General features: G+C 40.6%; 2 protein-coding genes across 2 annotated transcripts in view; one reads left to right on the forward strand and one right to left on the reverse strand.

The window, feature by feature from the left end:
- Nucleotides 1-2,690, reverse strand: part of CCDC73 (coiled-coil domain containing 73) — a 74,880-nt gene extending 72,190 nt beyond the window's left edge. Inside the window, exon 1 of the mRNA XM_082760753.1 lies at nt 2,675-2,690. The gene's annotated coding sequence lies outside the window, so the exon portion shown is untranslated. The remainder of the gene's footprint in view (nt 1-2,674) is intronic.
- A 1,347-nt stretch (nt 2,691-4,037) lies between these two features.
- Nucleotides 4,038-11,358, forward strand: PRRG4 (proline rich and Gla domain 4). The gene is made up of 6 exons (XM_082760612.1): nt 4,038-4,152; nt 4,569-4,750; nt 7,476-7,639; nt 8,867-8,915; nt 9,296-9,431; nt 10,115-11,358. The coding sequence occupies exons 2-6, from the start codon at nt 4,642-4,644 to the stop codon at nt 10,341-10,343; spliced, it is 687 nt and encodes a 228-aa protein (XP_082616738.1). The 5' UTR covers nt 4,038-4,152; nt 4,569-4,641; the 3' UTR covers nt 10,344-11,358.
- The last annotated feature ends 1,308 nt before the right edge of the window (nt 11,359-12,666 follow it).

Consider the following 12,666-nt stretch of genomic DNA (forward strand, 5'->3'; position numbering starts at 1 on the left):
ACACTACAAACAAATTTGTAGTCTGTGTATCAACTCTAACAACCATTAAGTCTGCTTGCACCTAAAATAATTATCTTACCTACACTGACTGCTACTCACCAGTGGAAATAAGTTGAATTTTTATGATTATGTCCCTAAAGAAAATCCCTTTCTCACCCTAAAGCAGCCCTCCCACCTCATAAAACCCACAAACACAAAAATTTCTAGTGGATCAGTCAAATCGAAACTGACTGTATCACAGCAACAAATGAAAAGCTTACCAAACAACTCCACAGCTACCACAATAAATGCCAGGCATAGCAAGCATCAGCTTCATTGCATTTACACACATCAGAAGCCCGCATTGCTGTGACTGCTGCTCCAGCTGAACAAGATCAAGACGAAACCAAAGCTGTCCACCTGGTGTTGCAGCACTTCACTTACAAGTGACCTGGCAGCTCAGTTTCAGTCTGAAGTGAAACATGAAAAAGAAAAGAAAAGGGAGGAACATGAATACAGGGCATCAGCTGGTCAGAGAAATGCCTCACAGGAGATGTAATGCTACAGGAGCAGTTACGGAGCTAACTAATAGTCCCAAACTTGAGCAATTTAGGAGGTGAGACTGAAACATCAGGGCTTTTGCTCTACTGTCACAGGTGTACCGAGGCTGGGAGGGCCCTCTGGGGGTTATCCTGGCCAAGCCCCTGCCCAAGCAGGGCCACAGCCACACAGCTGGTGAAGATCTCCAAGGATGAAGAGAAACTTATCTGGGCAACCTGTGCAAGCACTCAGTCAACCACAGAAAAAAAAAAAAGGAAGAAAAAAAAGTGTTTCCTTACACTGAGGGGGAAGCTCCTTTGTTGCAGTTTGTGCCAATTCATCTCACCTGGTGATTGGGCACCACCGAAGAGGCTCCATCCTTTTTGAGTCCTCCCCTACAGCTGTACTATGTACATAAATACGTATTACAAGCAGGTGATTTTCAGTCCTGCAAGGCTTTTATTGACCCTCTGTAAGCATTTTATTTGTGTAACTTTCCCGTAAATGTTTGCAAATGTTTGTATAAACAAAGCAAATATAAAGCAATTACTAACAATCCATGTAATATTATATAATACTAAAATCAACAAATATTAACTTGCTAATTGGATGTATGACTACTTTTGTTATTTATGTGCTATTACAAGTGTTAACTTATTGCTCAGAAATACTGGTTAACAGTTTAGTTTTATTAACTGAATGTTCAAGTAGGTGCAGGCTTTTTTTTTTTTTTAAAAAAAAAAAAAAAAGTCCTTAGGAAAAGTTCTGCCTTATTTGGAAAATTAACAATTAACATTAACCTATGAACCTGTCCTTAAGATCTTGTTGTTTTTGTTTGTTTGTTCTTAATAACAAGAACTACTAAGTTCTCACATTTTGTTTGTTTTTCTCTTAAACTGCAATAGAAGATGTAGGTAATTTATTTTATTTTATTTTTTTTAAGATAAAAAAGTGACTAACTCTCCTATGAAAGGAGCAAGCAATAACACCAGCAGAGATCAGTTTTATAAGCTAAATTCAAACTTTTAATTCCAAGGAGCCTCATGACCAACACTTAAAGCCTTCATTCATCATATCTTCTGGGGATGAAGCAATATTCTTAACTAATAACTAAGTGACATGCATAGCAGAAATTTAAGCATATTTAAAATGTGCTTAAAATTCTATTCTAGCTAGCATCATTAAAATGGTAATCTTGATTTGAAATACAGATTTAACAGAGGCAAGTTTGTCACTCAACGGGATGTTGTTCTTTATGCCTTTTATAAGACCAACCAACTTAGCCAGGGGGGAAAAAAATTACACTTCTATAGAAAGGCAGAAGGGACAGCAGGTGGTACCTGAGAAAGTATTTGTCTTTCCCAAATATGAGTTGGTCTGACATAATCCTTCCCTCCAACACACCCTGTGTGGAACAGTTACCCAGCACTCTGATACACTTCAGTCAATTGTTGAGACACTTATTACTGAATGCAGTAGTTTAAGAAACCCCTTGACGTTAGCTGCACTAAAACAATGATTAAAATCTAAGTTATGTCAGATTAGCTCGAGTAAAAAGGCATCACTTCTAAATCAAGCTAGAGTTAACTAAATTTCTGCCCAGGTACAAACACAGGAACTTCAAATAACATTTTGTGTAGCAGACAACGTCCATCACACGATGCAGGAAATAAAATAAAGCAGCACAGAGCCAAACAGATGCACACACTTGAAGAGTCCACAAGAGGGGGTCATTCAATTATACAATCATTTAACTTATGCTTCAAAGTTCTACCCACAGCATATCACAATACAAACGATTGATAAACACCGCCTGAGAAACTGGACGACAGCTACAAGGAATTTAACGTTTGAGAACTTATGGTAGGCTATATTTGCATACTGGAGTGAGAAAAAGGGTGTTACTTTTCCTGACTATGCTAAACAACCGAAAAACATCCTTGATAGCACAGTCTGAATGGGACACAGCTAGCAAGGGGCTAGATGCATTCCTGCCCCAAAATACTCCAAACAGAAACTAGCCAAGCCTATTATACTTGGCTATACTGAAGCAGATACACTGCTACTCATTTGCAGCTAAGTAATTAATAAATGCAGAAACAGCTTAGATTGATATCGCACTCTTCTTGGGAGGCATGCAGCGTATTTTACTTACACTGAAACACACCACGGAGTTGTTGTGCATTCATGCCCCTGTGCTGCAGCCGTCCATGGGTATTTTGCTGGTTGGCAGGCTCACAGAGACCCTCACGTAGGAGCTTGGGCTGAGAGCTGAGCAGCAACACACCGGAGGAAGACACAAAGTCCTTTATAAAGTACTGGGCATTTCTCCTGTTTCCCAACAGGTAGCCACCAGGAAGTCTCAGCTTCCCTCTTAGCGTTACCTGGACAATAAACACCCTTTTCTTTCCTGGTACAATGCAGTTCTTCTTAGACCTCAGTTGCATTGGAAGTAAATACGTAATTGTACTACGGAGCTTTCTATTGAGATCCCCAGCAGCTAAAAAGCATTAGAGCAACCAGCTTAAGTTACACACTCATCAAGTATCTCTTAACTGCAATGTTGATGTCACTAAGTAAATATTTAGCCACAGTCATCATTCCTCCAAACTGTTTTCCTTATCCCACACATTACAAGTTTCTGTTTTCCTCCCGCAAGTATCCGATCACTTCCAGCAGCATTATCCCGTGCCCTTTGTGTACTCCCCCCTGCTCCTGTGTACACAAACCACTTCAGCACTCAAATAAATAGCGCAATCCAGTGACTACAGGAAAAGCTCTAGCACAAATCATGCTCAGTCCATGAATTTCCTGCTAGCAAAATTGTTCCGATCCCACAGCCCAAAAGTTACGTTGGTGTGTGATTTATGACTGAACGTGATTGCCTCGTACAATAGTACCAGAACATTTTCTTAGCTGCCTTCTCCCCTTACCCTGTGTGGCTTTCCAAGCACCACTTCTTGTCCTTGCTAAGCGCCACAAAGCGTTGGAGACCCCAATGGGGAGCAATGTGTCCGCCTCGCTGGCGGAGAGGAGTTAGCTTTACAAATGTGAGGGGAAAAGAAGGGAGGCTAAGGGGGCAGGCAGAAAATGTAAGCTGGTTCTTTTGCCCTACCTGGTGAGGAAGACCTGGTGAAGAGGAAAATGCTGTAGAGTGCTGTTTGATAAGTAGATGCTGGGAATGAGCAACAAGTTTTGGGGTGCGCTGCCACCCGGGCGCCCTCCTCTCCTCACAGCTCGCCCTCAGCTGCTACCCGCGAGTTTTATTTCGGGGCAGCGAGGACCAAACGCGGCTTTCAGCGCTTTCATCAACCCAGCAGGGAGAAAGCACTTCTCCTCAGCCCTGTTTGACAACAACGAGAAGCCTTCAAGAAGCGTCGACGGGATTTCTCCGGGTCAATCGCTAACCAGGAGCGGTGCCGGAGCTGCTCGTACCTTGTCCTCGAGGGGGGTCAGGGCGGCTGAGGGGACAGCCGGAGCCCTCGGCGGGGCTCCCTCAGGGCGTTCCCTGCCCGCCCCGGTGCCGGCTGAGGTGCGGCCCTGCCCCTCGGCCGCTCCCTTTCCAGGAAGCGATCGCTACGGGGCGGCGGCCCCCCGGCAGACACCGAGAGGGCCGGAGCCTCGGCAGGGCAGGTAGGGGAACCGGCAGGGCCCGGGGAAGAGCGGGGGCTGAGCGCGGGGGGCTCGGCTGCGGCGGCCGCCTCAGGGAGGGGAGCGCGGGCTGCTGGGGCTCGCTGAAGGCAGAGCGGGTGCCGTGCTGGTTGACACCGGGGAGCTGCCTTCTCTCCATTAGAGAGCCCGGGGACCTTTCGGGGAGCTCCCTGAGGGCGTTTTCTTGTTAAGGTGGCCGCCGAGCCCGTGTGGCAACTCTGTGGGGGTCCCCCGGAGGGGAGCGGGGCTCGGCGCCACTTGCGGGTGTGGTGCCAGGGAAGGTGCGGAGACACGCAGGACCTGTTTGTGGGGCGGTTTTTGTCTCCGCCAGGGCACCATTAGCCCGAGCGGCGTGTAGGTGCTTGTGCTGGGTGACTTCACCTGTGGGATTCACGCAGGGTTCAGCGCCGACACCTCGGAGGAGCGATTGCGCCGTCGTGTTCCCGAGTTTCTGCCTGACGGAGCCCGGACATGTTGGTGGCCTTGGCCCTGCTGTCTCAGCTCCAGGCTGTGGTGGTGTCCGCGGTGCCGCACTGCGCTGAGGCACGAAATGACCCGAAGCACCCGGAATCCGAAGATGGTAACTGACTTTTACCACAATTTTGGTCTTCCTGAAGTCAAACTGTATCTAGGTTTTCTTCTACTAACTTCTAAACTACTTTCTTCCTATGCGCGCAAATGCCTTCCTGCTTCATGAACACACTTTACAGTTTTATTCTTATTTTCAGGGTGCTTGAATCCCTTTTGCTGAAACGTGTGATAATTTGGGTGTCAGTAATATATGTGTATCAGATTCACCAGTAAGCGAAGCTTGGCACAGCCGAGCTTTTTCTAAGTCTTTGGATTGTTGTCAGTGATATGAACAGAGAAATGTCAAAATTTCCAAAGTTTGAGATCTGTATTAAGACGGTATTGCTTTGATACTATCTGAGCACATTACATCATAGTTTTGTATATCTAGAATTCATTTAAAGTGTTTATTTGCTTGGTGTTTGAGACTTTTTTTTTTTTCCTCAGTGCCAGATCCCTTACAACACCTTGAAATATAGCGCTGATATTGCAATTCCCTACTTTGGAAGGAGGGAGGTGGAAAGGAGGTAAAAACAAATTTAGTCTTCAAGAAGGACTCAATCACTGTGATGCTGAGCCATCATAGTTAAGCCCTGATGCTTAACATTTAAGTGTCAGGGCTTCGTAAAGGAATTTTTAAGATAGCTGCCCCGTCTCCTCAGTGAATAAGGAGTGCAGAAAACTTAACACAGACTTGCAAAAGCCATCGCATTGAGCAGGAACTCCTTCAGGGCAGTAGGTCGATCAGAAAACATAGCTAGCAGAAGAATGCTGAATACAAGTTATTCATTAAAATCCATATTGCTCTGGGGCAAAACACAGAGCTGCCAGACTGCTTCTACCCTCCAAGTTCACAGCACAGAACCCTCTTCTGGCAATAGACTTGGTTCTCTCATTTTTTAAGACAAAGTTGGAAAGTGGGAGGCCCATCTCTTTTATCCAATAATTTAGCAATTAGAACAATTGCCGAGAGTATGGGGTACCTGCCTTGTGAAGTTACCTCTTCAGCATTTTCTGAGCCTCTTTTACCACTAGAGTGACTTTATTCAGCACATCGCATGGATGCATTTTTAATTAAATGTTAGGCATGCTAAAACGGGATTTACCATCTTGTTGCGCTATGGCTCAAGAACTGCAGTTCTGTCACGTATAGCAGAGAATTCAAGTTCACGTCTCATTCTTCAAATACTATCTTAATCATGGGATCATATGTAATTTGGAGGTGGAGACAGGTAAACATTGACTATGTCCTATAAAGTAACAGAAGGCACAGGTAAATGGATGAAGGCTCTGAGAGCAAAAAGGAGCTTGTATCACTGGGAAAAAGGGGTCGTAGGTTCTACTGTATTCTCCAGGCAGCCCCATTGTGCACTTCATTCATTAAAAAGCAGCAATTATCTAAGTTAATTGAGAAGTATAGTTAATAGCACTTGCAAAGAAAGGTATGAAACACTACTGAACAAAACCAAAGATCTGTTTCAGACGTATTAAGTTACTCCTATGTGATTTGCAACGAACCAAGATATCGATAATATTTATTTCTGTGTAATTCTTTTCCCTTTCTAGAGAGCAAAATATTTTGAGATACCATTGCCAGATCTAATAGTCACTATTAGGATAAAAATTCCAGAATGATGTGATAATCCAGCCAAACAAGAACACAGAGCTAATTTGTAGCCAAATAACTTTATTCTGAATCTCATCTCCTTTTTTAGCTGTCTGCCTTGGTATGTAACAATGCTGTTTCTGAATTACAGTTGCAAAAATAATCCTCTAGTCATCTTACTAAACCAAATAGTCTGGATTTCTTAGAGCGCAGATTTGGCTTTCACTGAAAGCCAAGCCAGAAAACTAGTTCTGTCATATAAAGACGGTATTTCTTAAAAGAAGCTATAGCAAGAACAGGCTAAAACTTGACTATGAAAAACGCCTGGTGAGAAAACACATTCCTGTATTCCAAAGCCTTCTACAATTTCACTAACTTCTGGAATCTTACCTTACAACTTACTCCACGAGGCTTCATAGGGCTTGTAATAAGCACAAAAGAAGAAAAGAATTAAATTTCTTCAGAAATGCCTGCTGCCAGTAATATTCCTATCATGGACTACTTCAGAACAAATAAGCAGGGTAATATGCCAATCTTTACATAAAACTTCCCGCCATGGTTGTGAAAGGAACTATTCCTGTGAGTAGGACTCTGGCCATGATGTAAAATCTAGTCTATAAACAAACACTGGAACTCACAGACACCTGAATCTTGATAAATGTATTTTGAAGATTCTTTTGGAAGGTGACTTATTTTTTCTTTCTCCTCCAGTAGGTCAGCATCTTGCTGGGTTTCAATCAGACTGGATTTCTGCATTCTCTGACTATGCTTTGTTCTCAAAGGCTCCAGTGAAAAACTGATGCCCGTATCCCAGAAGGGATAACACTAAATCTTGAACTGCCAACTGCTGTCTTGAGAACCAAATTCTCTTGGCCATTATAAGAAATAGCTGAAATGCTTTATGAGAGGAAAATATGTCCATTTTATATTGCATAATTGGAAAATTTAGCAGCAAAGACAACATATTAGGAAGAGAGCTTGATGTTTTTTTCTCCTCTATGTAGTTGAGAAGAAGAGAACTTCTACAGGAAAAAGTTGACTCAACATAGTCCCTTTAAGATATTAACCACTCTTTAAAAACAGCCTTCCTAACTTGTCTTAAATCACTTTTTTTTTTTTTTTAAACTAGTGTTCACATCAGCAAAGGAGGCCAATTTATTCATCGGGCGACGTCTTCTGAACAACAGATTTGATTTTGAAGCATTCACACCGGATAACCTGGAAAGAGAATGCTTTGAAGAGTTGTGCAGTTATGAAGAAGCCAGAGAAGTATTTGAAGACCCTGATAAAACGGTAGTTGTTCAAACAAATTGATATATAATGAAAGAGGCTATTGAATATACAATTACTGTATTTAAATACTATTTTTTACAGCAATTAAAACAAGATGATTGCTTATTTTATAGCAGTAGAGGCCCAGATTAGATACGATTATTGCTCTTGATATGCAGTGAATGTGCTTGCATATGTACTGTTGCGTTAAAGACTTGAGATAACAGCTCCAATTCTGCACAATCAGAAATGAAACTTCAGAAGTACCTCTTGTGGCTATATCTATATGCATTTCAGAATCTTAGTAACTTCTCAGCATCTGGACAGAATGTGTTCCAAATGCTCTACATATTAATTGGCTAATCTCATCCTTATTTAATGCGAAATAAGCGTTTTATAAGAGAGAAGTGCAAGCTAGATCTACATCTCAGCTATTGCTGAGTATGAGTAGCATAATTTTTAAGTTGCTACCTATATGCACCTTGGAAAAAAATATAATTTAGACAAAACAAATGGGAAACTTTACAGCCCAGTAATAGAACATAATAATGGAATAATTAATAGAATAATAATAGAATACTTGCTGCATGTAGCATTAATCTCTTCACGATCCTATACGTGCTCTGCACTAACCTGAAGAGCAAGGAACACCTAACCTGAAGGTGAAAATGCTAGTTTGCAATTGCTATCATTTCCTTAAGGAAAAGATGAAAATGTTAAATCAGACTCTTTCTGGAGTTTTGCTAGACAGCAAAAGTAGAAATTATGGCAAAACACATTCAGCGCACTGCAGTTACGCAACATGAAGGTTTTTCTCTTAAAGAATCCTATTATTTTTCCCAGCTAATATGAATTCAAATTCTGTTCATAAAAATGTCTGATTCTTAAGAACTTGACTTTGCCTCATTGATACTCCTATGTAGGGATTACAAAGGTTAACTGTCACCATTTTTAGTATCACAATATTTGCTAACTTCTGCAGGCAGCAATGTCTCTATGATGTAACAGACAGTTAAATGCAGTTCAGTATTTCACCAACTGGCATTTTATTCTTTGTGAAATAGTAATTTTTATGCAAATTTGAATGTATGACATAAATATGATGGGATAAGCAAGTACAAATCCCTCATCAAGAGTTGCTTCTGTTTATGCCATTGTTAAATTCTGCCTACAGTACCACATTTTATAAAATGCTCAAGGTTGCCAATTACGGATCTTTTATAAATCTGATCCTTTGTATTTTTATAGATGGATTTTTGGAAAGACTATTCAATTAAAGGCCCTAAAATAAAAACAGGTAAATCATCTTTTTATTCTTTTCTTCTTTCCTCATCTTGCAATGTCTTGTATTTGTTAAAACAGTACCTCCTTAAAAATACACCAGTTAGCAGATCTACAATTTGATCAGGGTCACAAGTATGTGAAGAAGTATTTGGAAGGCATTGGAGGAGAGACATCTCAGAAGCTTCACATACAGAAAAGGGAACATCTACTCACCTCTGCTTTAAGCTGAATGTGAACTGTGTTGCACTGATACTATGGCTTGTCAGAGCACACCAGACATTTGTGGAAAGGAACAGCTTTATAGCACAGCAGAATTGATATTTCATAGTGGACACTGTAGAGCATGTAGATGGGAAAAACCCTGTCTGAAAATAACCAATATTTTATTTCCAGGTGATGAAACACTACAAAAGATTAACGTCACAGGACTTCTCATCAGTCTAGTTGCTGCTGGAGTAATGTTAGTCATAATCGGACTGCTTATCTTCTACTGCTGCAAAAGCAGATGCAAATCAAGGCAACCACCAGGGTAAGGAACTTCACTGCTTAGAGGGGGGGGGGGAAAAAAAAAAAGTAAAAAATCCACCTTGGCCTCTTACAGTGGAATTTAAAAACCACCACTGGTTGCACTGGTTGGTCTAACTGTGTTCTCAGATAAGCCAACGGGAGCTCTAGTTCTCAGTTTCCTGGAAGCAAAGCTAGGTGAGGACTAGCAGTAAGTAGTTTCGCTGAAGTTAATTAGTAACAAACAGCACTTGCACAGCTGACACACATTCTGTTTTTGTGTTTGTGTGTCTTCTTGGGTCCAAAATACCCTTGCTTAAAACCAGAATCAATTTAATAGGTTGGGGCCTGCACTAGAAAGTCTAAGTGTGCTCTATTTTGCTTTCAAAAGTAGAGTGCACTTCATGGCATTTAACCTGCTTCAGATGTGGAAGGAGGTAGGTTGGAGGAAATGCTTCTCTATCGATTCTCCAGCCCTGCTTCATCCTAAACTTCAATAGAATAGGAGTCTGTTCTCTTCCCTACCCATTTCCCATTAGTGAACTATTCTTACCCTGTGGTCTGAGGAGAGTATTTGGATTCTGTTGTTTATGATCGTTAATGGCAAGGGCAGTTTTTTTATTATTGCTTCACAACAAAGACTTTATATTCTGTCTTCCATTTATTAAAACAGAAGCCGCTACTTACAATGCTGTTAATTTTGTTTAGGTACTTGGATTATGCAAGAAGTAGAAGACGTAACTCTACCAGCATCTTCAGAAGGCATGAAGAGTTTTCTTTAAATCCAGTTCCTCTCAGAACTGATGATTCAGGACTACCAACTTATGAGCAAGCAATTACTTCAGGTGGACAGCACGATGTACCACCACCTCCTTACCCAGGGCCCCCAAAAGGGGCACGGGTGTTCAGAAAGTCCATGTCGCTCCCTGCCCCTTAGCTACAACCCTCCTTCTGGAGAGAGGGGGTATTACTGAAGCATAACATACTTTTTTAAAGTGCGCTACCTTGCATATTGCAAGACAGTTTACAAAAATGTGAAAGATCTTTAGCATAACTAGGAAAAAGTGAAAATCCCATTTGGGAGAAGTGATCTGTTGCAAAGACTGCAGGACAATTCTTTGCATGAGGTTACTGCGCTAAGATGAGGGAATGTATCGGGATTAAGTCTTGTACTGTTACACTCTTCCACATGCACTTTGAGCCATCCCATCATACTATTGATGTTTCATTAATAGTTTCATCTTGTTTCTTTAGAAGGAACAGTATTTTAATTGGTTTCATAGACACTAACCATTTTTGTGACTTGATGTTTTCAATCACTAAGAAATCTACTTTATTGTTTGTTGTATTCACTGCTGTGTAATTTTCTATTCATTCTAGTAATAGATTTGAGTTTGAAAATTACTTTATGAGTTGATCAAGTATAAATACATTACTGCTTCTGGAATACATTGGTTTGTTTTAGACATTGCTGGTTAATACTAAATTTTATGTATTTTTGTGATTATTTTGGATGAAGAGGAACCGTTAACTGCAAGACATGTTACCCACTCAGACAAAGTATACTTTAATCAAAAGGTTTTTTGATACTCCAACATGGTATTTAGTGTACTACCAGTCTTTTTTTTGGGGGGGATGCTAAGCACAGTGCTAGAGATTTGTCCCTTGTTAAAATTATGGTTAGGATACTTTGTCTGGGAAGTACACAGGTTCCATGGATAATATTCCTCTTGCAGTCTCAGTATATAAATGGGGGAAGAAGAGACATTTTTCTTGTGGAATAATATGCCAAACTACTCCAGGCTTTTCTCTAGATTTTTCCTGGGACACAAACATACTAGTTAAATGGGACTGACAGCAGCACTTTCAAGGAGAGGGATTTCACAGGGATTGTAAAAGTTCAGATTCTGTACTGTTTTATGTAATGATGTATGCAGCTGGCAAGATCACAAATAAACTACAGAAATTGGACTGAAACCTACTTAATCACTTGAACTTTGATTCTTCTGCTATTCCTAAAACTCATTTGCAAGTGATTCTATGCAATGCAAGCAAAAATCTTGACCTTCATATAATGAAAAAAAAAACCACACCTAGGATGAGTAACTTTATTGCTAAAAGAACTTACAGCATGGATGTTAAACTGCACCTTTTATATACTTCTATAGCATATAACACTTCAAAATTAGTCAATGAATCTGCAGTTTAGACCATGAGGGTATTCAAAATATGCAGCGACTGACATTCAAATAGTGGTTACATGTAACAAACAAGTGGTTGCATGTACACGTCCTGTACATGTACAAACAAGTGGTTACATGTACACGTCCTGTACATTATAAATATGGAACAAAGTTTAAAATTAAATTAAACATAACAGACTTACCTCATCTTAGATAGGAAAAAGTTTCCCAAGTAGTCAATGGGATTGTTTGTTTGTTTGTTTTGCTTTTACTTTCATAGATGGGCTACTCTGTCCAAACGCTTACCTTGTATCTTGTTTTGTTTTAGAAGTTCTTACTCATCGGGGTAGTACAGGAAAAATAAATAACAGGTAGACCATGCTGTTTTGTGAATTAAGTATTGCCACACTTCCATGTTTTACACACCATTTCCTTTGCAAATGTAGTTACTATGAGAATATAGAAAAGAGCAAATAGAACTCTCCTTAGGTGAGCGGAGGAGGTAGTTTTAGAGGAGCAAAGCAGGAGCAAGTTTAATCCAGCTTGTGTACAGATGTAAATCATCAGAGCTGACCTTCAGGACTTTTCTTTTCAAGGTCTGGCAGGAAAGGCAGTGGATTTTAAGTAAATTAACAGACATCTACCCTGACAGATAAAACCAGAAGTGTCTAAATGAAACCCTGAGAAAAGTTACGGAGTACTTTAATTCTGTTTCTCACAGAACAGGTTTAAACATGTCACAGTACTTAGATGGTCTTGGCTATCACCTTGGACCATTTTCAAAACTTACTTCGTGTTGTCCTTTCAGCATCATACCAGTTTACAGCATGCAACCTTTTAGAAGTCTGAATAGACTGTTAGTTAGAGCAAATACCTGGCAGTCAGAGAAGCAGTCTCCAATTCTATCAACTGAAAAAAAAGTCACCTGACCTGTTTTTTGCTTCAGTAACACAGGAAACCCTACTATGTCATTTCTCAAATCCTCTGACGAATATTATTATAAGAATTACTTGTGTGTGTGTGTGTGTGTGTGTGTGTAAAAAACTGGAGGAACAAAAACAAAGGACCACATGGAAG

This window comes from Aythya marila (assembly GCF_965140915.1).
Source record: "Aythya marila genome assembly, chromosome: 5".
Taxonomy (NCBI): Eukaryota; Metazoa; Chordata; class Aves; order Anseriformes; family Anatidae; genus Aythya; species Aythya marila.

Bases quoted from the DNA above. Each gene is read 5' to 3' on its own strand.
- PRRG4 (XM_082760612.1), top strand. From the start codon at position 4,642: ATGTTGGTGGCCTTGGCCCTGCTGTCTCAGCTCCAGGCTGTGGTGGTG. The intron at 7,640-8,866 runs GTAGTTGTTCAA...GTATTTTTATAG, and splicing joins TTGAAGACCCTGATAAAACG to ATGGATTTTTGGAAAGACTA. The intron at 8,916-9,295 runs GTAAATCATCTT...TTTTATTTCCAG, and splicing joins AGGCCCTAAAATAAAAACAG to GTGATGAAACACTACAAAAG.